This window comes from Emydura macquarii, unplaced genomic scaffold (assembly GCF_026122565.2).
Source record: "Emydura macquarii macquarii isolate MOO-44397 ecotype Brisbane River unplaced genomic scaffold, CSIRO-AGI_Emac_v2 contig_2205, whole genome shotgun sequence".
Lineage (NCBI taxonomy): Eukaryota > Metazoa > Chordata > Testudines > Chelidae > Emydura > Emydura macquarii.
The window spans coordinates 22,028,196-22,054,837 of NW_027132342.1; the positions used below are offsets into that span (position 1 = coordinate 22,028,196).

At 45.3% G+C, this 26,642-nt stretch overlaps 1 protein-coding gene across 1 annotated transcript in view; it reads right to left on the reverse strand.

The window, feature by feature from the left end:
• Window positions 1-25,209, reverse strand: part of LOC137160517 (solute carrier family 23 member 1-like) — a 50,470-nt gene extending 25,261 nt beyond the window's left edge. Inside the window, exons 1-4 of the mRNA XM_067559087.1 lie at window positions 25,156-25,209; window positions 20,785-20,937; window positions 17,860-18,017; window positions 971-1,130 (exon numbers count right to left, since the gene is read on the reverse strand). Coding sequence (XP_067415188.1) covers window positions 971-1,130; window positions 17,860-18,017; window positions 20,785-20,937; window positions 25,156-25,209 — 525 coding nt within the window. The remainder of the gene's footprint in view (window positions 1-970; window positions 1,131-17,859; window positions 18,018-20,784; window positions 20,938-25,155) is intronic.
• Window positions 25,210-26,642: the final 1,433 nt, after the last annotated feature.

Genomic DNA, 26,642 nt, shown 5'->3' on the forward strand with positions numbered 1-26,642 from the left:
TGGTTGAAAACAACTGCCCGAAGTGAAAAGGCAAGAAAACACAGTTATCCTGTGACTGCACTGTATTTACTTGGATCAACAGTGACAGTAATACCAACGATCTGCACTATACTACAAGCTTTCATCCAGGATTTCTATTTACAAATGTAAGTGCTGTGAAACAGCACTCTAGTAGGTAGGTAAATAGAGGCACAGAGAGATTAAAGCAACTTGCTCAAACAGTGACTAAGTGACAGATCTGAGATAAGATCACAAGTGCCCTGACCCCTCGTCCCCATGCTTGAGCCACCAGACCATACTCTTTGCCTGCTATTCTTGTTTATGAGAATGTGTGTGCTCCGTGTTCTGTTAACATGACCGGTAGCTACAACAGGCCGGATCACATCTCCCAGATCATTACACAGGCAAGGACCTTCCTGGGTGTACTCCTCCCTCTGTGGAGATCTGCATGGAGGAAAATGCTGGGGACTGGGCAAGGTGTATTACTCCCCAGCTAGCCCAATAGAGATTACATAGAAAGCTTAATTCAACTCTAGGCTGTATATCCTTTTCTATGGATCTCCTCATGCTGAAGAAGCCCTGCTACTGAAGGATGGTGTTCTAGGAAGGATGCTGTTCTAGGAAGCCACAACAAGGGAGGAGCACCCCCATATTGGAACTCCACGGGGGAGGGGAGGGAGGGGTTCCCTAGCACAGATGGCTCTGGGGTGGTAATTTACCACACAAACAGCCCTGACATGAAATATGTTCTCCCAGAAAATAAAATATTACCGTATTATTTCCTCAGTCTTCAGGACAAGTTCATGGGCAAAGTCTATAGATCACAGATGTCTGCAGAGTTGAAAGTTAGAACGTAACCTTGTATTCAGTAGTTAAACAGATGTTTCCTCCCCAATACCTTAAGGCCCATTCAGCAGACATTCCTCATGCTTTTATAACTACCCTTCTGGCAGCATCTCTCAGGGATTACCTCTCGTATCCTTGACTGCCAGACCTCGATGAACTCCGGTGAAGTAACATTCACCTGGCTGGCATTCTGCGTCCACGGAGGGCATCTCCAATTAGGGAGGGAGAGCATGGCAAGAGAAGGAGTCAAGAATGCAAAAGTCCCTCCTTGGAGAATAGGCAACCTGGAAACAAGTCAGAGGGCACAGAGTTGAGTTATTTGAACTCTGGGAGCCCCACCTCTGTCAGACAGGACAGGAGCAAGTATTTGGTTAGTAGTACCGTCTTCCTGCAGTGGGATACACAAAAGACGTTTCAGAGTAATTAACTTGGGTGAACAGGGTGGATCAGTAAGCACCTCAGCATGCAGAATGCCAGTGGAAATCCAGAGCTCTCAGCAAAGAACTGACAAAAAAGAGGTGTCTTTAAGCCATTCTGTTATACTAACGTTTTATTTCAAAAGGAGGATTCAACATCTCCTTGTCTTTGGCAATTTCCTTTGGTAATTTCCTTTTCAATACACTGATGTTTCTGTGGACCCTGTCCCCAGCAATACCCAAGAGCTGGTATCTATTTTTACAAAATAGTAGTAGGCCTGAAAGAAGACTCCAGATCCAAACACCCCCAAGCATTGAGAAATGCTGCTTCTGGATTCAAAGTTTGGGTCCTTCATCCCTATTTATCACACAGTTTTTAAGAAGGGAAAACAGTCACCTTAAAGCATGTGTGTGTGTGTCAAATCAGGTCTTTGTTCTACAAGATGGTAAAAGAACAAGGGAAGAGAGAAGAGGAGGGAAGGAATCAAAGCACAGAAAGAGTAACTGACAGACAGAAACTTGTGGCTAAGTATGAAGACCAACTCTGAGAATTAAATAAGGAGCCTGATTCTCCCCAAATAGAATACAAGTAACTCACAGTGAAGCAGTGATATACTGCAGGGGGCTGCCAAGGGTCCCTGGTTAAAATACTGCCATCAAATTGCAAGAACGTTGGGATGATTGCCCTTGATGGAGTCATCCCCTCTGAACGCTGTTAGTGACATCTCCAAAGTGCAGAACGTCCAGAATTGTCTGAAATGGTTTCCAGTGTTTCAACTTTCATCATTTTATTGCGACTCTTGTGATATCTGGGTTTTTTCTTAAAAGCCCAGTTTCTGGGATAAAGAGACTGCCTGAGAAGATCAGCTTTCATTAGTTTCTGACCCACATAGTTGCAGAAAAAAGCATGGAAATGTGAAGCAAGTGAACTCTACAGGCTCAGAAAGGCAGAAAATAAGCAAATGAACCTCAATTTTTTACTTTTATTGTTTTTAAAAAACCTTAGGATTTTGGCAGGGCTGACCCATGATTTTTGAGTGTGTGGGGTTGGCACTATTGGGTTTCCTAAAGGACGATGCCACTATCTCACCCAAGAACTCACTACAAGGTCTTCACTCCCACCTAGCATATAATTACTTCTGCAGCTCCTCAAACCTTCCTCTCTGCAACACCCACACTTCTGTCCATTTAAGGGGTACTTACATGGCCTGCATTTCTGTAGTAACTGAGATCTTCACAATCTTTACTGTATTCATCCTCACAACACCTCTGTGAGGTAGGGAAGTGCTATTATCCCCATTACACACCTGGGGAACTGAGACACAGAAAACATTAAGTGGCCTATTGAAGAAGGCTGGATCTCCTGAGTCCCAGACTATAACTCTAGCCACTGGACCATCCTTTTTTGCTGTATAGTTCTGGCGCACAAAGCTTAGCAGAAGCTAGAAGGGGAGAAGTGTTGTGGTATCTGCACAGGATTGCACCAAAGGCCAATGGAAATTATTTGTACCCTGAAGTGGGAGAGAAAAACTGCATCCTTCGTCTCCCACCTAGCAATGCTAATTTGGACTTCCAGGTTGTCCTAAATACTCCACTTTTATCTCCTCATTATGGTCTTAAAAAAAATTATTGTCCTTTGCCTTCTATAATGCCTTTCAACTCAGGATCCAACATACTTTACAGAGATTAAACAATCTGCATCCTGACACACTACACAAACAGTTTAATCTTTAGGCCTTTACCACCCACGTTAAATTGCCTCCACAGGGACTTCATTTACATGCTAATGGGATACAGGAGCTCTCATTAAATCAGTACTCCCTGTTCTCTTGCCTCCACCCCGAAGCTTTATTATCTTCTTATCTCATAGAGCAAGGCTGTACCTGCATTGAGCTCTTTCTGAAAATCTCCCACTGATGGCTGCAGCATCAGTCCAGGGCCACCAGAGCTAGCTACGATGGAAGCACTAGCCTACAAAGGGTTCAGGGAGTTTTATCGCCATGTCATTATCTAATGCTGCTTAGAGCTGGTCTTGACTATATGGTGATAAAAATGCTGTGTAGCCCTTCTTCCCCCCAGGCATGGCTTAAACCCTCTATTGTCCCTATGCTTGCTATCACCAATATTTGGAGCAACTGCTCCCCTCTTCTTACTTGGATCAGGTCCTGGGTTCTTTTTCTTAGCACATGATGCCTCAAGTGACTCCTGGCTGTGCCAGATCAATGCCCAGAGGCATTGTCCCTTGAGAAATCAATGACCATGCTGCTAGCTGGCCAGGAGTGCCAAGCCCAGTACACTGGGGACAATAAAGTAAATAAATCAAACGTCAAAGGAATGATACACACCAAACAGAGCCATATAACAGGGGCAAGGGAGGAGAGAGAGGAAAATAGGACCTAAGGAAGGAAGGGATTAAAAACGTTAACTAATAATTAGCCAGTGTTGATAACTAAGTCAACTCCCTACATCCTAACACTCACAAACTTTTCCCTCCCTGGCACCTTCCCAAGGTGAATGATAATCCCAGCACGTTCAGCTGTGGCCTCATTGCTGGGTCACTGGCCTGCTTTTAAATAAAAATCACGTTTTTCTTCACCTCTGGCTGGGGGAGGGTCCCCTCTCGACTCCAGTCAGACTCCTCTGTTCTCGGCTGGCTCTCAGTAGCTAGGCAAATCTTTCCCTGGTGAATTCTGGTCACTGCAGTGCTGGAGATGCCTGGTCCATGCAGCTAAAGACTCTAAGCAGTACGAACTCTCAACAGGGAACTGGGAATTTAGCAGGGACTCTCTCTCAGCTTCTGCACAGAAACCTTTTCTTTAAAATCAGGCTGCCCTTTCCACAGTTAATTTGGTGGGGCTATGCAGCCCTGACTTAACACTGGTCCAACGGACTGCTCATCCAGATCATCCCATGCAGAAGCCTCCTTAACTGGTCCCAGCAGGGGTTTCTAGTTCCTTCTCTCCCCACCTTTGACTCCAAGCACTCTGGGAATGGGGTCAGAGGGCTCTGGCAGCCATCTTAGTTGTATCCCATTCAACAGGGCCCCAACAGGGTAAGTCTATGCAGTGCTGTGAGGTGAGCATCAGGAGCTGCTGCTCTCTAGTTTCCCCTTAAGCAACGCAAATGAGGAAAGTGACCTGGATCCAGGGAGCCCTGACGTTGCTCCTTGCTCCCCACCCCTCACAGCCCCCAGGGGTGCGTGGAGGAACAGCATTCAAGGTGGGAGCAAGCAGCAATACCAGGCACTCCATGCTTGCAAGTCTGCTTCCTCAGGTGGGCGCAGGAGGGGTTTGCAAGGGTTAGGCCTGAAGAGGGTACAGTGCAGGGGTTAGGAGTGAAGGGGGAGTGGGGAGCACATGGGGCCCAAACTTAGAGGCTTTCTATGTGAAAGGACATGAATACAAAAAGTTTGAGAACCACTGAAAAAAATTAAGTTTCCCCTAAAAGTAGAGTTAGTATATTGAGCTTCTCAAGCAGACTTGCTCAGCTGCTATACAGAAATCACATCCAAATTGATGAGGCGGGCATAGGTTGTAGAAATGACTTCTGGAGGGACTCCCAACTGGTCTACCACACTCTCTGGATGTGCAGTCATTTGTTGGTCTGTTTGCTCCAGTGGAGGGCACATGGCTTTTACCCCAGGTGCAAGAATAGTCCCCCATTAATCCAGTAGACGAGGTCATAAGTACAGGGAATCAGCCTTATTCAGACCAGGCTGGTACTGAAGACTTAAGAAAAGGTGGACAATGCAAAGAGCCACTGGTGTTCTGTGGTATCAGACTTATTAATAATTAGCACATAGATCAATGGGTTGTTGTCCAAGTATCAGAAACGTGGCTCCACAGAGGTAGTCAGGAAACTTGTCCACTACCACCTACGTCAGTACCTTGAACTCCAGTTTGTGGATAAGATCATTCTTTTATGCCCCTTCTCAGCTACCCCAAGCTACTCCAGCTAGCCTATGTGCGATGTGTATGGCTTCAGGAGATCAGCATTTGCAAGTCCAGGGACCTGTACTTGATCTATTGGAATGCCTCCTCACATCTGGAGTCCCATTAGGGTCCAAAGTGTTCAGACTTCCTCTAGGTTTCTTCTTTTCTAACCCCTTTGATTTACTAAGGGCATACCCCTGTGTTAGTTCATACAGTTGGTCTCACAATCAATAAATAGTTCTTGACAAGCCTATGGAAGTATCTACAGAATCCTAAGGAGGATTGTCGGCTCTGTATGTTGTATGGTCAAGGCCAGGTAGCCAAAACACTTACTTTATTGTATTCCAGGGATATCCCATGTTCAGTCATGGTGCAGCCCATGTATTTGATGGAAATCTGGAAGAACACACACTTGTCCAGGGACAGTTTCAGGTCATGTGCCTGCAGGCAATCCAGGAGCTTCAGCAGATATGTTTCCTGTTCCTCTAAGTTCTTCCCAAATATATGGTCATCTAGATGACTCTCCAGAAGTTAATGGAGAAGATGGTCACAGACATGAACTTCCCAGAAGTTGCAGATGCTCCTCAAATTCTTTGTGGCATCCTGGTGAACTCTGATAGAACCCACTCCAGAGATACAGAGTAGAGAACCATTTGCTTCCCAACAGGCAGTCAAGGTCTTCCTCTACTCATAGCATAATATATTGATACAGAATCATCATCTTGTTTAAGGTTGGATAGCCAATGCACATGTACACTTGACCACTCTTCTTTTTATAATATCTTCCATATCTTCAGGAGGAGGTCTCCTGGACCTCTCCCAAAAGGGTCTATTTTCATTCAAGTGAATGTGGTGTTTGTCTCCCTTGACACAGCCTACATCTCAGTCACGGAGGGAAAACGTGTCAGATCTCTTGGACATCTTCTGACACAAATGCTGTTTCCATTTTTGCTGTGCAAGTGATTGAAAAGTTAAAGACACTCAGTTCTAGGTGTTTAGCCATAGATCACTAGTAGCTGCATCTGTGGTGTCAGCTATGTATATGTAGACTAGAGTCATATTCACAGGTGCAAGAATCTCACTGGAAACCTCATTCTTGGTTTGGCCTATGACTTGATCTACTACTGCAGAAGATACTGGGAATATCCCAGTCTGCATGAACAGACCGCTTGGTATTCCTTCCTCAGGAGAGTCAACTGGGATGACCTAGTTGTTCACTGCTTTTTCACAATGTGCAATGCCTTCTGCAAGACATTCTGATCCAGCTGGGGTATCACTATGGGCTTCTCCCCAGACTTCAATATCTTCCCTAAGGTCCATCGCTGGATTGGAGAACCTCTCAATCCTTCTAGTAGGCATCCCTGATCATGAGGTATATGTACAGCATACAAAATCTTTTTCACCCTTCTTGGGGAATAACCTGGCAAGTTGTCTAAACATGTTGGTGCTGGTGCCAATGAGAATAGGCATGTGGTCATGCCTCTGTGGATACAAGCAAACGAAAGCAAATGAGTCCACTTCATGTTCCTGTCACATGAGGGGAAAACTCCAGCTGAATGGTGATGCACCTGGAGCAAGGGAAGTCAGAACTGCTTAGTCCCCATACTGCTAGGCCTTGAAGTGAGGGGATGGGTGTTTTAGTAACTTGTCATACAGGGCTCTGACAACAGTCACTTGGGATCCACCATCTAACATGGCACAAGTGTGTCCTTCCATCTTTACTGTAACTTCCAAGGCAGGTTCTATCAGGCCTTTAGGCAGGCACTTTCCTGGGGTACTCATTACTTCAGGCAAATTAATTTTACTGGAGAAGTCCTTCAGTTAGGACCTAGTAAATGCCTTCACTGGATCCCTCAGAGGCCTCCCTAGTTTGCATAACTTCATAGGAGCTTCCAAATTGAGTTTTCTATGTTCCATAGTTCAGAGGCTCCAGATGGAATGTACAACAGGCTACATCTTCACAAGTGCTCAGCACCCAGCTGCACCCATTGGGTCATTTATGACCACAGCACCCAATGTGCTGAGCTCTTTTGTAAATCTGGTCCTTAAGCCACACGCACTATGAGGCTTCCTCCATCTACTGAAATGGACTCAGCTTTGACCACAAACTATTTGTCACCACACACGCCTCGCACTGATGCTACCTAATCAAAATATCCAGGCACTGAATTTAGAGTGGGAGATGGAAATCACAGCCATGCTTTTAGTAAGCTGTTTTTGAAGTAAAACATTCCTCTACCTTTCCCAGGGTCAAACTCCTTTCTAACAAGCTGGAGGGGCTTTGGAATGGCAGATCTCTCTGCACTGACCAACACTCATCCCATCTGTCAGGAAATTTTCACAGATTCAGAAGAATCCTTAAAGCCAAATGGTGGCTTCCATTACACGCATCAGGTAACTCCACTGTAGTCAATGGGCTTCCCCCTAAAACAAAAGGCAGAACTGGCCTTGGGCAGCACTTCACATGCATTAGCTAATGTTCACACCAATCCAGTGAACTCAGTAATATTATTGCTATTCTATAGATGGGGAAGTGAGACAGACGGTAGGGCTGAAATTCTCAAAGCCAAAAAAAAAAAAAAAATGGGGGAAGGGGGGTTTTAGGCACATAGAATTTGTGTGGCTCAATTCCTCTAGTCTTCTTTGAAAATATCAGCCTCTAGGATCTCCCCAAAGTGACACAGCAAGTTATGACAGAGCTAGGGTTAGGACTCAGGAGTCCTGGGCATCACTCTTTAAATTTAGAATCTTTTAGGGAACATTTTTAGAGGAATTACCAACTGGGTCTCCCTGTTAGATAGCACCTCTCACATCACATGTGGAGATCTAGATATAAATTTTGCCTGGGATCAGTGGTGTTATAGCCCTATGCAGTAGCTTAGAAAGCATTTTGAGATTAAACTTGCTATATAAATATACACTACTGTCTCCTTCTCTTATAAATTATGTATTTCTGCTTCCATGGTTACTTGCACTCTCTGGGATTAGTTTTTGTTTTTTCTTTTAACAACACTACCAAAAACTCACCAGCAAGTTTTTGTTTAAAGTAGGTCATCCAAGCAGTTATTTATTGTTACTGCACTGAACCTACTTCAGATGTCAGAGAGGTTTTTCAAGGGAGTGGTTTGGTTTGTTAGGGCTTATTTAAAGAAGGCCCAATAGTATCCCTGTTGAATAAATAATAGATTTGTGGCCCCTTATTAAGTGTGTTTGCGCATGTGTACACACCTGGTTCACAGCTAGCACTTGTTTAGGAGCACTGAGAACAAATTATAATGCTGAGGCTATGCTTGATAATTCACCGAGTTCTTTCCAGTGCAGTTTGCAAAACACACATCTGGAGTGTCATGAAAAGAATTGTTATACTGTGCTTATTATTAATTATACAGCACCCAAGCCTGTGCTAGTGACAAATAGGCAAGGTATCTGCCTCAGAGAACTTCTTTGATATGGTCATTTCCATGAATAATTCATAGATGTTGCACACAGCTGACAGATAATTTACTTGTGGCCTAATTCCAATTTTGCTAGTGGAAGGAGCCAAAAGCAGTGAATCCAGGTGAGGGAAAGAAGGCGAATTCACTCTGTTGCCTGCTCACCCTACCCATTTGACCCAATGTCATGGAAGCCCCTCTGTGGATGTCCTACCTGGCTTATGTCCTGCATCCCAGGGAGACTCCTAGTGTAAGTCGTCTCATGCCACAATAATGGCCAGGCCACGCTCAACCCTCACGATCCTTTGCTCATAGAGGAATTATTGCAGAAGGATAGGTCTGGGAATCCTGTGGCCCAATACCTCTCCTAGCATCTCAAGATCTTGCACCTTTGGCAAGGCCATCTGTTTTGCCATTATCATGCTCCTGGAAGGGACAAGGTTTTGGCAAGGCTGAGCTGTGGGGTCCCCTCTGGAGGCTGGTGATTGTCCAGGTAAGTCAGCATCTGCCCCTTGAGTTACATTCCACCACGGGGCAAAACGTGTGCACCACAATCGCCACAAGCACCCACACAACAGGAAGGGAAAACATCTCCCCATGGCAGTCAGGGAAGCATCCTTTTCCGCTCCCCAAAGTATCTTTAGTTTTCTTCCTGATTCTGTCTTCCTCTGTCCCACAGCTCATCCTTCAGGTCTGGACTGAAGCCATTGCTATAGGGTCGCTCTCTGCCATCTCAGCCTCCACGCAGTCTTGTGTGTGCCACGCAGCCCCTACCAGTGAGGAGGAGGACAGGTGCTGACACACCCAACCCCTGCCACCTCTCTGGTAGGCTGTCTAAAAAACATAGGAGAGCAGCTAATACCGTAAGTTCTCCAAAAGCCAGAAATTCTGGCCGGAGCCACTGACTGATGCCCCATCAGTAAATTGCTGGGTAAAGAAATAGCAGCACCCCCATGGAAGAGGGGTCCCACCTCCCTTCTATCCAGGTAGGATAACAATACACCTGCCTCCATGGCTCAGAAGAACCACTTAACATTCTCCAGCAGGATCGATTCCTGAACGCTCACTAACAGTGTGGGGATATTCCAAACAAACACCATTAGACTTATCTCCATCAAGCCTGGTATTCTGTCTCTGATGACGACCAGTGTTTAATGCAACAGATGAAGCTGCAGAAACTCTGTAGTAGGCAGTAATGACATAACCTGCCCACCCACAAGGGAGGTTTGTCTTCCTAAAAATCGGTCATTTAGAGGTCAGTTTATGCTCTAAAACGTGAGGGATTATACCACTTCTAAATATATAATTCTCACTCATGTGAGCTCTAGATGTTCTTATCTTCCATATAAAAGCCACCAGCCCTTAAAACCTTTTCAGCACCAATTGGGAAGGGGATCTGTTGCTGATCTCCCTCCTGACAAAGGTTGAATCACAGCAGAGGAGAGCTGAGGTTGTTACAAGAAGGAGGGAGAAAAATTGTTCTCGTTAACCTCTGAGGATAAGACAAGAGGCAATGGGCTTAAATTGCAGCAAGGGCAGTTAGGAAGTTTTTCCTAATGTCCAACCTAACCGTCAGGGTAGTTAAGCGCTGGAATAAATTGCCTAGAGAGGTTATAGAATCTCCATCATTGGAGATTTTTAAGAGCAGGTTGGACAGACACCTGTCAAGGACGGTCTAGATCAGCGGTTCTCAACCTTTTTTTTCCCTAGTACCACTCGGGTCAGGTACAGTCAGGTCAAGTACCGCTTCACCTGACTGTACCTGGCCCGAGTAGAACTCGGTACATAGGCGGGATCGCGTGGAGGTATCAATGCCCTCCGCCGAAACCCTGCCGCCATTTGACCGTTTTCGGCGGCAGGATGGATGGGACTTTCGGCGGCAGTGGGCTTTCTCGGCGGCGGCAAGGGGGGAGTGCTTGGCGGCAGCGGGGTTTATCGGCGGCAGTGAGGGGGGGATTCGGCGGCGGCAGGGTTTATCGGCAGCGGTGGGGGGGGGATTCGGCGGCGGAATTGGCGGCGAGGTTTGCCTCGTGTACCACCGAGCCGTCTTCCGCGTACCACTGGTGGTACGCGTACCACTGGTTGAGAACCGCTGGTCTAGATAATGCTTGGTCCTGCCTTGAGGGCAGGGGACTGAACTAGATGACCTCTCGAGGTCCCTTCTTGTCCTACGATCTCCCACCCTCTCCTCTCCCAGCAACTCCTGACATACTTGCCCTTCACAGGCAGCTACTACTAAAATGCTGGGAGTTCACTGAAACTTCCAAGTAAGTGATTATCTTCCAGATTAAATGTACCAGGAGGTAGCCCCTTGGTGCAAGAAGACTGTGATTATCTGATTTCTCTTGGAATCAAAAAGGACCTTGTGCTGCTGAAAAGCAGCTAAAGGACTCAGCCTTAAGTAAATTAGGGAGCCTTGCCCAACTGTGAACAAAGGGGACCTCTGTCCCTTCTGTGGTCTTTCTTTAATGCTCCAACACATGGTAATTTGCACAACGGTTTGTTTCTTTTTCCATATTGTGCTGTGTGACAGGGCAATGCTCTATCCTTGTCCTCTAATGACCCAGAAACTGCTCAGACTCACTGTCTTTTAATGTTCAGGCTGTATTTTATTCCAAACCCTACCAGTGCCAGTACAGTGCAACACCACAGTTTTTAATCCCTATGTCTTTCAGTCCCTCTTGACCAGGCCTCTAGGAGGAAAAGAAATTTCCATCTCCTGGGAGCTCTTTCAGTCTGGACTCAGCTAGCCCTGTCCTCCTCCCTGTAACACTGCCTTCCTTGTTTGCTTGCTTTTACCAGGTTAAGTGGCTGAGCGCTAATTAGTGCCTCACCTCCCCAGTCTCTCCTGATTAGCTAATTGCTCAACCAGCCCTCAACTGGGGAAACAAATGGAGGCTACGGTGATCAGAGGGCTGACCCACCTGTCAGGCTTCAGCACTGTCACATACCTCTCCCCATCCTCCCTCACATCAGGCTTTCACCCTGCACCTTCCCCACCTTATAGGAGGTGCTTGCCTCTTTAGATTCCCATTTGCCCCCAGTGTGTGGGCTTGTAAGGTCCCATTTCTGGGTCCCGCCTCCCTCATCCTCCCATTTTGAAGGTGAGGGGATGTCCCCATAACTCAGTCTTCGTCCACTGAACTTGACAGCAGGGCCGTATTATCCATTAGGCACAACAGGCACAGTGCCTAGGGCCTACGAAACTTTCAGGGCCTACGAAAAAAAATTTATATATAATTTTTTATTTTTATTTAAAAAACTATTTGTTAATAGCTTAAAATCAAATTACTCATTTCGGTCGGGGGGCCTACGAAGGCAAGTGTGCCTAGGGCCTACGAAGGTCATAAAATGGCCCTGCTTCATAGCAGGGGTTTCCTGTAGGCCACTCTTTTTAGCCTCTTCCTCCTGGTGCTGAGGAAGGGCACATTACTTTCGCCCCATTCTCCTCCTTCTTTAAGGCCTCCAGTTCTTCCCTTCACCTTTCTTGTGGCATATCTTCCTCGTGGCTGATTTCACTCAATTTAGGGTGGTCTAGTTCTGTTATGGAAGAAGGGCCCAATCAGTACCCACTACTAGTCCCATCCACTTACACCTAGATTTTCCCTTTACTTCTAGGGGTATCGCTGCAATTTTTCAGAGCTTCTCCCCATGAACACATTTTATCTCTACTATCTCCCCCAGGATCTTCACTAAACACTCCTGGATCAATTAACATCCCAAAGCTTTATCCACTCTTCCCCTTTGAGGCCTCCATCCCACTTTTATAGGGACAGTCAGCATTTTCCTATGAATCATGCCCCCCAAGAGTCCCAGTCCAGCTGCGGAATTCTGCAAACCCACATTCCAGTTCTGAGCAGTCCTGTTTTATATGACCAGGCCTTCCACATTGAAAGCACACGGTTCCCCTTTTCCCTGACAGTTCCTTTAGCCTCCTCCCTGATCTTCTCAGAATTTTTCAATTCACTACCCGCCTCTCCACAACTCTGGGCCCATAGGTGGCCAGATTCTTCTTCTGGGAAAGTTGATTTCCAAGAACTCTTCTGAGAGTTTAATGGCAGCCTACAGGGTAGCAGTCTGTTGCTAGTTTAACCAGAGTTCAGGTAACCTCCAGGAGACTCTGGAGAAATTGTTCCAGTCAAGGCCAGTCTTAGGGGAAATGGTATCCTGGGCAAACTTGTATTTTGGCACCACTTAACCCCCGCAGCCTCCCCATTGCTTCCCCCATCATTCCTGGCCCCTGGTACCTCCCCTCCCGCCATTGCCCTGAGCTCTTGTTTGTGGCCGCACACCGCAGGCCCAGCTTGCTCCTTGCCACTTGGCCACATCACCCCCTGATCACAGCACCCTGGGCAGTTGCCTACCCATAAGGCCGGCCCTGGTTCCAGTATCACTTGGTTCATAATTTCCCCAATAGTTGAACTGTCTGGTCTTAGACTGGGCTACATTCTGGCTGTCAGCTTTTGGGCACGTGCCCTGGGTCATACTTCTTCAGTCCACCTAGCAGCCTGAAATTTCTGCCAGGATTTTTTGGTTGAAAGCCCCATCCACTCTAAAGGCAGCTTCACAGCCTGATAGGGCCGGGCCTGCTCCTCACTCAGGGCCACATAGGCCATCAGACCGTCTCCCATGAAATATGGCACCACCTGGAGGGTCCCACTTTCCCTACCACAGCCAACTGCCATGGCTGCTTTCTCACATATTAATGGAAATTCACCAGAATCATCAGTTGGGCCTATCTTGCACTGGGACACTTCCTGTGTATGACTCCTGCTTTCCCCACTGGGACTTACCACCTTCTGGACCAACTGTTATTGCACCTGGATCTGCTCCTGGGTGAACTGCTGTAGGCTCCGCGACTGCTCAGCCTCCCAAGCTATCAGGGATTGTCTCTCAAGTTGGTGGGACTCCTGGGAGGTCTACAACATCCTTTGCAGCTCCTTCTGCTGTGCCCTCACCCACTGCAGGGTCTGCTCCATGTCCAGGTAGTGAGTCTTTGCACCAGCTTCCCCCAGTAAACTTCCAAATGACCACACGCAGAGGGAATCAGGATCCCACGACAACCCCCAATTGCAACAGTGCAATGCTCTGACCCCATCCTTTGATTCCCCAGAAACTACTCAGACCCACTTCCTTTTCGTGTTCAGTCAGTATTGTAATCTAACCACTTCCACCAATACCAGTACAGTGCAACATCTCAGTTTTTAATCCCTATGGTCTTTCAGTCCCTCTTTACCAGAGCCCTAAGAGGCAATGCTAGCTCCCTGTCTTACAAGGCTCTTTCACTCCGCACTCTTTCCACACCTTGTGACACTTCCTTCCCAGTTTTTGTCAGGTTAGCCAGCTGAGAGCTACTTACTTCCTTGCCTCCCCCAGCCTCTTCATCTGATTAGCTAATTGTCCAGTCAGCCAACTCTGGGGACACTAATTGAGGCTTCAGTGATCAGGGTGCTGACCCATCTGTCAGGCCTCAGCACTCTGTTACACCCTGCGATCCCAAGCAGTACACAAATACCCACAAAGAGTACATCTTCATGACAGAATTAAGCACGGCTCTTACTTAGGTGTTGCTTTCAACCCTAGTTAGCTAGCCTTTCTGGAGCTACAGGCTAAAATACAAATGAGGCTTTCAATTGGACAGATAGCCCCCCCATTTTGCCGTGAGGATGCAGGCTAAATCACTCAAGTGCTGCTAGTCTTCCAGTGCCTTCCCACAATTCCCCGTGTGTGCCCAAAAGAACAGACGAGTTCTGCCACAATTCACTGGGAACTCCCATAGAAGTTAGATGACTAAAGCTCTTTGAGGATCTGGGCCACTGTAGCATGGATATGACTTTGTGGTGCAGCTGCTCAGACCAAGACTAGGCTAATGCATGTGCTCAGACTTGGATGCTGATCTCTTGAGATAATTGCAGTGAAATATACCTAAAACTGCACCAGCCCTTTCCTGTGGGTGAAACTCATGCTACTCCACAAAGTGCCTCTGAAGGGATCTTTTCCAAAATGTGATCCTGGTGTAGTCACAAGTGGTGGCCATTAGTCAGCACATTGACCTTGCCTACTCTAGGAAAATGTACTGGCTGTTAACAATGGGTGCTGCTAAACCAGTACAAAAACAGTTTCAATGTAAATAGATGGGACAAAACTGCATCCAGCACCATTTTAGCAACTAGTTGAGGCAAGTCTACTTAAGGCAATATTGACAATGGTTTTATCCCGCCTACACTAGCACTTAAAGCAATGAAGGTGCATCCACTGCTGAGAACACAGACTGAAAGACAGTTCCTTAGCTGGTGGAAACTGGCATATGTCCTCTGAAGTCAGTGACATTACACTGGTTTACAATCTGACACACAAGATTAATTAGTGTAAAAATTCTCCCCCTACCACTTCCCTATACCTCATTCATCCCCAAGACCAACAAAACCATGTTGAAAAGGTGACACAAGCTTGGCCTGGTTTCCATCTCTCCCTTTCAAAGTCTGCTAGTCATTATCTTAAGAGGAAGCTGTTGAGGCTTTCAAGGAGGTTGAATTTTGCCCCTGCAAGGTGCACATCATATCATCCCTCTGCACTACTCCACATCCCCTGGTTTTCTGAGAAATCTTTTAGCAGGCTCATCCCATAACCATGGTGTGATAAGCTTTCCCGGGCTGCAGCCTGGACTGTGGGACCACTGAGCCATCTGTCCCAGCAACATGGGCTCCTTCTCACACTGTGATGCTGTTGGCAAGCTACAAACCTCAAGCAGGTACCGCACTTTCACAGATATCCACAGGCTGGGACACAGCCTGTTTTCCCCAGCCACTCATGAACCAACAATAGACAGGCTTCAGCAAATTCTCCCCAGCTCCATACCCCAGAACTATATCACCTTGCCCTGGTCAGAAGCCTGACCAGTGTAAGTTCATTACCCAGTCTACCCCTCCCTCGATGTGGAGAGGACACACACTAGTCTTTGTAAACTGAGCTGAGATTTCCCAAGTACTTCAACTAAAACACACTGTTTTAGGTAAAATATAAAAACAGATTTATTAACTACAGAAAGATCGATTTTAGGTGATTATAAGTAGCAGGCATAGTGACCAGAGTTGGTTACTTAAGAAACAAAAATAAATTCACCATCTAAGTTCTACAAACTAAACAGGATTTGAATCAAGCAGTGTCTCACCCTGACAGATGATATATGCAGGTTACAGATCCTCAGTACACAGGCTGGGACTGCCTTCCAGCCTAGGACCAACCTTCCGCAATTGAAAGTCTTTGTCCTCCAGGCATGTTTCCAGGTGTTGAGTTGTGGGGGGGAGTAAAGCCAAGTGATCATGTCACTTCCCCTCTTTTAAAGTTTCTTCCAGCTTGCTGGAAAGATCTATGCTTGTGACGTGGGGGTCAACCTGCGACGTTCCGCCCTGCAATCTGGACTAGTGTGCAGCTGTGTCACCCCAGTTCCTCACTCCTGGGCCCTGACTTACTCTGCTTACTCTGCTCTGCTTTGCCATTCCAGAGTCGACCCACGCCCAGCCTTCTGTGAATAATCAGTCGCTGAACAAGTGAAAGAGTGCTTCGAGCCAGTCACTCATGGGACTGAACCCCAGCAAACACCCCCAGTCCTAGATGCAACCCCAGGAACTGCCATCTTACAGCGTTCAGTGCTGCTCACTGCACCCTGCAAGCTCATTACATTTCTCTGTCAATTTATCAAAGAAATGGATATGCCACAGCTCTGTCATTGCAAGTGAAGTCTCTACACACACTCAATCCACGTGTACTGCTTTAGATTAAAAAAAAAGTTTATCGATTACAAGATTTTAAATGATTATAAGCCAGAAAAATATGAATCAAGGTTTGATCACAATTAATTAAAAAATAAATCGAATTCTAAACTAAACTCAACACTTTAGTAACCTTAAAGCCCCAGATAATACTCACCACAGGCTGACTGACTCTCCCCCCAGGTTCAGTGTCCTTGATGTTGCTTTGTAGATGGATTCCAAGGGAGAGCTCCAGAGGAAAAAATGCCTCTGCCTTTAACTTATTTCCTTGTCACCCCCTGGGGTCAGTTGATTGGCCATGTCTGGCAATGGGCATGACTTCCTCCACTTGAGTCAAATAAGAGTCACCTTATCAGGTGCTCAGGCCAGCCTATTGTTCCTGTATGCATGCTGCTGCAAGGCGTGAACCATCACTCAGCTGTGTGTTTGCTTGGATCTATTCAAGCCATGTGAGACACACATTTGGGCATATTACATAGCAGAGTTTCATAACTATGTATGTATGACATTGCTGGAAACATGCTATCATAACAATAATGATCAGTATGTCATGAGCATTCCAAAAAACACCTTACATGACATACTTTGCATCAGACAACACAGTTACACTATAAGGGTGAACATGAATGATACACAAGTCACACCATAAGGGTGTACATGGGGTACAGCATGTCACATCACCCCCATTGGTCAAGCATTCTCCATTTTCTACATGCTCTCTCTGACAAGTTTTCTGGGATGGCTTTTGGGAAAGTGGATTCCCTTTAATGGGCCATCAGCACATCTAGCTACTCCATCATTGTACCTGAAAGGCTGGTTCCGGGTGTTCCCAATCTCACAATATATTTCAGTAACACACACATAGCAAAACTTTGTAACTTCACATCCAATGATAGCACATACAATCCAACAGGATATTAATGTTCAACAGATCAAGACTTTTAAAATGACATCACAAGGGATAGCTTGTACAAAACATATCATAATGATATGACAGTGGTGAATATGGGAGTTCCAGGGTGCTGCTTTGGTGTATAGAGTGCCATTACAGGGTCAATTCTTATTTCCTTTTTGCTGAGTACAGAGAATGTTTATCACTTAATGGTTTGGTCCTAGTGCAGGTATTGAATGGAAGTAAATTTTCCCTGACATTGTTCCACATCTCAGAGCACATTTCTATAACAAACCACTATAGCGGGGCCTATCTTTCCAGCTGCCACTCAGGACACCATTTTATGTACCATTGCCCCGTTGGTCTGTGGTAAAAGGATGCCCCCCTACACTTCTGTGTGCTCTGGAACATGCCCAAACAGCCACAAATCACAAATCACTCTCATTCGTTAATCTACAGCACAATTAACTAGCTGAAGAGCTAGCTAGCAATTGCTAGCTAGCAATTGCAGCTTCCAAATCACTTTCAGAACCTTTGGATAGGTTATATTTCAAGGATTTTGCCTACCTGACTCCAAAGAGGACTTGAAGAAGAGTACAAATTCCTGAGACAAAGAAGATGGTGCTGATCAGGTGACCCTGGGTCAGGGGATCGTGCTGCAGGCAAAGCTCTTTGGACAGGATCAGAGGGATGGCTACAAGACCACCCAGAGCCGTCAGGTAGTGCTAAAAACCACAGAGAAAAGACTGGCATGAAAAAGGACTCAGTAATTGCCCCGTATAACTATTTTACTGTTGAGAGAAGGCTAAAAGCCACTTGTAGATCAGGACTCAAATGACATCAATAACACCAATTCCTGATAACCTTTATTTTCTCTGACAAGTTTTATTTTCTGGTGGGGGATGTTCTAAAGTATCTGTGAGAGTTTTAACAACCCATCCCAACTGTACCTGTTTTTCATGCCCTACTGCCACTTGGAACTCTGTAGAAACAACACTACCCAATTCCCAAGTGGCTGTCAGATGGGAACTGGCAAATTTCAAGAATCTGAGAATAGCTATTTTGAGGGCTCTTTCCCGGAAAAGAAAGACAAGTTACTGGAAGGCAGTATCAGATTGTATTTATGCCAAATGTGAGTTTCAACCCACTCCCACTCTGCTTTGCTCTGTGGCACCATTAACTCACCCAGCCTACATTCTCCCTCATGACACTTCTCATGCTCCCTTAGGCCAGAAGCTAGTACTAAGGGGAAATCAGAGAAGTGGGCATAAAAGGCTACTAAATTATAACTTTCCACTCACCCTGGTGCGAATGTTTTACACTCAGTTTGCATAACTGTAAATAGCTACACAAGGTACAAAAAAGTGGAAAAATCAGGCCCCACTTTTTTAATAAACCCAATATACAAATGTGCGTAAAGACTTTTAATTAGTCATCAATATTAAAAGAATCTTTCAAATCCAATTTTCTTTTCCCTATTAATGCTGATTGTGCAGTTCACTCGGCTTGGGCAATGAAATTAGACTAGTCAACATAGCTTTTGTTCCTAGTCAACATCATTTTCTGGTTCCCATGCACTAGTATGGTGCTGCAATGTTTGGGAGGCTAACACTGCAGAAAATGTTTAAATCCCCCAAAATAACTGTTGCTTTCATTAGAATATTTTTAATGAAAAAAATGATGGAAATATTTCCAGTGATCTAGGGTTTCATAAATCCTTGTTTTTACAAAGCCCAAATGTTGCATCTAAACTAAACTTACAAGATTACTTAAAGAAATGAACAAACACAAATTATTCATCAATGTCCAAACAAAGTCATCACTATCTTAGATTAATCATTTTTAAGTATCTTGATGTAAGCAAGGTCTGAATGGCTCTTCCCTACTTAGCCAGCTGAAAGGGGTGGGGGCACTTTATTTGCATGGGCTCTGTATTTGCATGAGGACAATTAGGTGCTCAGTATGATTGCACACCTAGGTGCTGAGTATGATGGGAAATGGTCAGTCTGGCTGGTCTTGGGTTACAAATCACTTTTGTGTTAACTGCAGGGGTAATGAAATGTCCTCCAATTGTATGAACAAATGACAGCAGATTGTGTTTAGCCTGTTCTGATGAAAGATTCATTCATCTAAACAGAACTCAACAAAGGTGGCATATGGATGCTAGAGCACTGTAAGAGCAAGCAGGGAAGGGTGGGGGTCACCTTGCTAAGGCCACACTAGCCCTGACAAAGGGTTACTCTCAGGCATGGATTGACTATCTCCTCCCACTGTTAAAAGGTAGAAATAATGATTCATCTTGAAGTCTTTTTGTTTTGTTAAAGAGCAAGGACTCTCCACTCTGCTGACAGCTGGATCTGTCTGTCTGACAAGAGCCCCAGGACTCAGAGCAGGGACAGAGCTCCTGTGTCAGCAGGAGCATTTCCCATGGACTGAGAGCTGAAATCACTGGAAGCTGAAATTCACTAGAACTGAGGTTGCTTGGGAAACCCTGAGAGACTGACAGCAGCGAGGGGGCCCACAGGCAGTGGGAGCTAGCAGTGGTCAGGGCCCACAGGCAGCAGGTGCAGCAGAGGGGACCAGCCAAGCCCGTGTGAAGCAGGAGCCAGCAGCAGAGGGGACTGGCTGAGCCCCACAGCTGAGAGGTGGACAGTGCAGCTACGATGGCAGTAGGGTAGAGAAAGCAAGAAGGGAGAAGGGAAGGACTTGCCTCACGTACTCTGGGGTGGGGCTGGTTTGGTCCATTGTGTTCATGAATTCTGTTTGCACTGTTTTCCCAAACCTTCCTTTCATTAAAAGCTTTTCTTTCTACACTCAGACTCTGTGCTTGCGAGAGGGGAGGTATTGCCTTTTGGGGGTGCCCAGGGGATAGTGTGTGATTTCCCAGGTGACTGGGGGGGGCCCAAGCCAGTTTGGTGTTGTATCATTGACAGGAATCCCTAGATCTAGAACCCGGCCCTTTACTGCTGCCAGCTCTGTCTGGCAGAAGGGTTACATTACCAAATGGATTCTGTACTCTATTGGCTTTGCACTGTATCACCCAAGTGGGATTTATTACTTGCACGCAACCATATAAACTGATAAAAAACTGCACGGTTTCTTTTTTTCATGCTACTTCTGATTAGCTTTTATTGTAGTGCAGTTGCAGAGGCGAGGGAGCCTTTCAATATTTTCTATAACTCTGCAACACAGGCACTTTTCAATGGGCTGTTTATTACTGTTCATCCTTAGAGTACAAGCTCTTGGTCTGGGACTGGGACTTCTTGTTTGTACTGCATAAAGCACAGTGTAAATTCCTAACAAAAGAAAGCAATTTGAGCCCATGCACTTATCAGGGATGACTTGACATCACCAACAGCAAACCAGATAGTTTCAGGCGTGGCCAGTAAATATGAGCTATTTTCTAATTCACATTTCACCCGTTAAGTGGGGATACGAACAACTCAATCAACCTCCATCCACCCCACTCCACCATGTTCTTCTGAGTCTCACCTGGATCCCTAGCAGGATACAGAGGTACCAGGGCGGAACATCAGTGACAGAGTACACTAGTGTACTGCAATTCTTGCCCTGGTCTTTCTTCTTTTCCTTTGGGCCCTCGGCATCGAGTTCAGACAAGGCACTGTATTGGTCTCCATCTTCAACCTGTCGAAGCCAGGACAAAACATTCCTCAATTAGAGCCTCATCCAGAGAGGAATTCATCACCTGCAACTCTCACTGACTTTAGTGGGATCTGTGTATGTCTCAGGTTCATCAGGTTCTTAGGCCTTGTGTACATGGGGGAAGGAAGGGAGGGGTAATTTAATTAACACTAACTCCAACATGGGTGGGGGAGAAGGGGAGCATGAGAGGTGCATTTGAAAAACAATAGCTGAGAAAACTGGGTGCGTGTGTGTATGTGACAGAAAGAGAGGATCCAGTGAAACCCTTGCCAGTTTGGGAAGCGCAGTCCTCTGCGTTATCCCCCATTTCTTTTTTTTATCCTTCCCGTCTTACCAGGTCGCATTGTGCACTGACCTACCTTTGTAGCTGAGAAAAGCCACATGCGCTTCCTATCCCACTCCTGTGCTGAGCTGTGGTGGTGGTTTTGTACCACTGCAAGGCACTTTCTTCCTCCTTCTCCCTCCCCCTCCATGGCCAAGCATGCTGTGTGCACAGACAACCCGGCCCACCCAGCTGAAACTCTGCTCCGCCAATTAAGAAACAAGAGGCCCAGTGACATGCTGGCAAGGAAGCCCTTGTTAAAGCTGCACTGCCTTCCAGAAGGGAGGATTGAGGTGACTTCCCTGCCTCACGTCTAGAGTTAAACCGGCCCTGACAAGAGAGAAAGGCTCACTCATGAAATATCCCTGAATACAAGTGGGCATGTGGAGATCTCACCTCCCCTTCCAGCCAGACCTCAGCATGCACAGACTGTGGGGTGCAGTATCTTGCACTCCATGTGAGCTGCTTTCACAGTGGGAGCTGAGACTGTGGGGAGAGGAGGAACAGCAATGGTAGGGCAAGGCCTGGAGAGGGTCTCTATGATCGCAGGCATGAAGGAGCTGGGCAGATGTGTATGAAACAACCCCCTCCCCAGAGAGGCACAGAATCTCCCACTGAAGGGAGCAAATGATACTGTATTGAAGAAACAGGAGCAGAAAATAAACACAACTTTTCAAGTCAAAATAAAAAAGACAAACTATGCATAGACACCGAAATGTACCTGTGACATAGCATTATTTCCATCAAATATCCAGATTTCTGGACCTTCCTTCTCAATAGATGAGCGAGTCCACAGTAAGTGCAAGGCCTCTTTAAAACCACATGGGTTAAAACATACTGGCTAACACATTTTAAAACAGTCTGTTTTTCTCATGTAGACAGGCTGGGAGTATTAAAAAGACCCAGATCCAGCCAGAAGCAAGCTCACTTTCCATAGCTCTCGTTAGGAATAGAAGCTTGTAGCAAAGTAACCAGTATCCTGTGTGTACCATTGCCGGTTCCACAAGAATGCCTGATCCTGCATGGGAACCTTGCATGGGAAGGAGTGAGCATTAGGCACTGCTGAATGAAATCAACCTCTCATTTTGGGAGAAGGAACAATCAGAAGTCTCTGTAACAGGACAACCCCTTGCTTCCTCTGCAGCAGAGGCATGAGCAGGACAACCCTTTGATTTTGTCTTGTTGCCTGCAGCATAAGATTAATTAACCACCAGTTACAATTATTAGCCTTAATGCTGTGAGATCATACAGCCAGTCGACCCCTGTGACTACCTGGAGCCATCTTCATTATTTTGAACAAAAATCTTCTTGAAAGAATAAAAACTGAACTGCTCAAAAAACAAAGAACCCAGTCCATCAGGATGAGGGAGGATTCAATCTCAAGGAAAGTGAGAAACCAGACCTGGACTGTGGCTGGGACATACTGAAAAGGAGCATTTTAATAATAAAAAGAATAATCCTTTGCATTTCTACAGCACCTTCCACATGAGGATCTCAAAGCACTTTACAAATGTTAACACATTTACCTTCATAACCTCCCTGGAAGGGAGCTAAATTTTGTTTTCCGTGCTTTACAGATGGGGAAACTGAGGCATGGAGCAATATCTGATTTGCTGAAAGTCAAACAAAACAGTCTGTGGCAGAGCAGGAAATAGAATCCCAGGTACCTAATTCTTAACCCTTCCTCAGGATATGAGCAATTCTTCTTGATTTTAATGGAAGTACTTTGAAGTTGAGAACAAGGCCTCACATCTCCTTAGGCTATGTTCACACTGCAGCACTAATTCGAATTAGCTTAATTCGAATTACAGAAAGCAATTTATAGAAAGTACTGCAGACTGTCCACACTACAGTGTTTGTGCTGGTTTCTTGCGTCCACACTGGCCAGACTTAATTCGAATTAGAAAGCAGTGCAATGTGGGAAGCTATCCCACAGTGCAACTAACCATAGAGGCTGTTGTGACGAGTGTTATCATCCCAGAATGCAGCGCTGCTTCCCCCACCCCCAAACAAACAGAAAAAGGATTTTCATGCTGTTTTTTACTCCCCAATCACCATTGCTGCAGGCACATGGAGCCAGCTGAACTATGCTCTCATTTTGACCGTGACAAATACATCGCAGCTTATCCTGGATTACTTTAGAACTGTATGCTGTTTGCCTTTTATGCTCCCCCCACCCTCCCCTGTATATTGCTTGCCTTTGATTTGTCCCTTTACCAAACGAAACCCCCCACCTGTATGCTGTTTGCCTTTTATGCTCCCCCTACCACCCCCTGTATATTGCTTGCCTTTGATTTTTCCCTCCACCAAAGCAACCCCCCCACCTGTATGCAGTTTGCCTTTTATGCTCCCACTACCACCCCCTGTATATTGCTTGCCTTTGATTTGATTCTACAGGTGTCTGTAGAATATAAGATAAATAACAACGGAGTCAGTTAGTATATTAATACAGTGATACAAATGTTTCCATTTCACTGATGGAAAGCATGATATAATGTATCCACATGTAGCACTGTGAATAAACTCTTAAAAAAGTATCAATTTCCATGATTGGCCACTGAAACAATGTAGCAAAGAATTTCCACTCACTGCTGGCATTTAAAACGCATTTACCAGAGGGGGTTGGGTGGTGAAATTTTTCAAAGGGACAAACTTTAAAGGGCTAAACTTTCAAAGGGACAAATCTTAAAGGGACAAACTGCAAAGGGCTTGCTGGGAAGTTAAAACACATTCACCATGCGGGGAGAGGGGGGGTGAAATTTTCAAACCCTTAAAGGGACAAACTGCAAAGGGCTTGTTTTGTGTGTGTGTGTGTGTGTGGGGGGGTGATCGCAGCTTGGATTTTAAACCCATTCACCCCAGGAAATGAAGATTTAAATCTTCCTGGGGCTGCTTTGGGGGAGGATACTGAAATGAGTCATCATGGGATACAGTCTGGAGGCCAATTAATTCAAATTAAGTCCCGTTGCGTCCACACTCACACTAATGTGAATTAACTGATGCGCTTCAGGTACTAATCCACTTGCAGAGGTGGTTTTATTAATTCGATTTTAAAGGCTCCTTAATTCGAATTAACAATGTGCAAGTGTAGACGCAGGAATAATTAATTCGAATTAAGGGACTTTAATTCAAATTAAGCCACCAGTGTAGACCAGGCCTTAGTCTCAGTCCTGTGGTTTATCCACAAGACCATCCCTCTTCCTTCTAATGTGTTCTACAGTATTTCCAGCACAGCACAGTTACACAGCTTCTTATAACACCTCACATAGTTTACTCATAAATGCGCTACTCTGCTGGAAATCTGCAGGGCACTGTGCCCAGTTCACCCCCAAATTCTCTGCATCAACTCGTTGTCAATTTACCTCTTTTGAAATAGACCCATTAAAACAATAAACAAAAACAAATCTTTCCCCAGTTTTACCTGCCCTTGTCATCACATAAAACCTCCAATTCACAGACACAGCAACAAGAGGCAGAAAGTTTAATCCCTTTTGAAGCAGATAAGTAAACTATAGTAGAATCAGATCCAGTTCATCTCCCCATCTCTTTTCTCTCTTATTTATAGAATATGAGAAAGGAACTCAAGAGAAGAAAATCAGCCTTAAAATTGTTATTCGTCAAGCAACAGGATTCAGTGAAGAAGATAGCAGACCATATCAGCCTCATCTTTTCAAAGGATCCAGAAAAGATTGTTCAATCTGTCTCTGCTTCTCTTTCTCCTCTCTCCTTTCATTCACTCTCTCTAAAACAACCTCTCTCTCTCTCTCTGTTGCCGCTGCTTCTTTGTCCTCTTTTCTCCTTTGCTCCTATTATCTTTCCTTCTCAGAACTCTCCCAAGTACTATGCAAGCCATACTTTTCTTAAAGCAATACACTCACCAAAAAGCTGGGGTTTTCAAGCCCACTGACATCTTTGGCTGATGAGTTTGTCATTCCTTCCAATTTTCTTCAGTGGCTCACTTTAAAAAGAAAGAATAGAGGAAGGAAATCTTCAAAAATCACTTCATGCTCCAGTAAATAAAATCCTGCACAAACAACTATTCAGAAGCACAGGAAGCCTGACTTCCAGGAGCCCAAACTCAGTCCCAGCCGTTCATGGAAGAAGTACAGTAAAGGAATTTACTTTTATTTGTCCTGTGTAAATCATTCACTGTCTCCAGTTGATTAGAAAATCAGTGCATGGACCAGGCTTGAGAGGCTGCTCTTCCCTGAACATATTGCATCAGATGACAGAAAATCCTCCCTTGCTAGGTAAGGGATAGTGTAAGGCAAAACATTTCCTTGTTGGCACAATTGATGATTCAACTCAGATTAACATCTTTCACCTGGGTTGGGTCCTCTGAAAAAGCTTCTATTGCTCTTTAATAAGCTCAGTTTGCAGACAGCTTCCTTTACTCTGCATGATGAACAGAGTGGAATGTATTATTGTATTTTTCAGTTCAAGTACAGCCCCGTCATCCTGTATGTGAATCGTCTTGCAACATGAAGAGCATGAAGAACAAAGCCATACTGGATCTTATCTCAAATCACAACTAATACCTGAGGAAGATGGAAAAAAAACCATAATTCACTTAGTCAATGGTGCAACTTTTAACATGGATGTGGGCTCCTGACCACTGACATAATTTATGCCTTGAAGCATGAGATTTATTTACCTTCTCCTTAACAAGTGCAACTGATACATATTATTGTTCATAAATTCATTCAGCCTCTTTAAAAGTTAGTATTTAACTCATTTTCTTCCTAAGCTGTGAACTACACAGATTATCCTGTGTATGAAGCAGCACTTCACCTAAATATACTGACCACTTATTTGGAAATGTCTCTTTGCTTTCATATTATGGAGCAGCATTAAAAAAAGAGGTTTTTTCTGATGCAGTGGTGTAGCTACAGATGGGCCATGGCCCACCCACTTTAGAAGCAGGCCCACCCAATCAGATTTTAAGCAATTCATTCCGCATTTTTATCAGCCTCTGTTTCGCTTGTGACACAAGGCTTGTGCCCACCTATGTCAACCAGAGGCCCTGCCAAAAAATGAGTTCTGGCTACATCTCTGGTCTGATGTTGAATATATCCCCTTCATAATCATAAATGTTCAATCATGTCTCCTCTAACTTGTCTCCTTCCCAGGTTAAATAACCTTAGGACAACATATTCAAAATTAGCCATGGATTTTGGGTGTTATGGTCTCACCCTTGGTCTGAATTCGGAAGCTGCTGAGCATCCACACCATCTATTGACTTCAGATAGAGCTGTGGCTACTCAGGACTGCTGAAAACCCAGGCCTCCAAACCTCGAGACACCTGCAATCAGGGGACGCTTGTGAAAAAGTTGGCTGTAATCTTTGCACTCTTAGCAAACGAGAC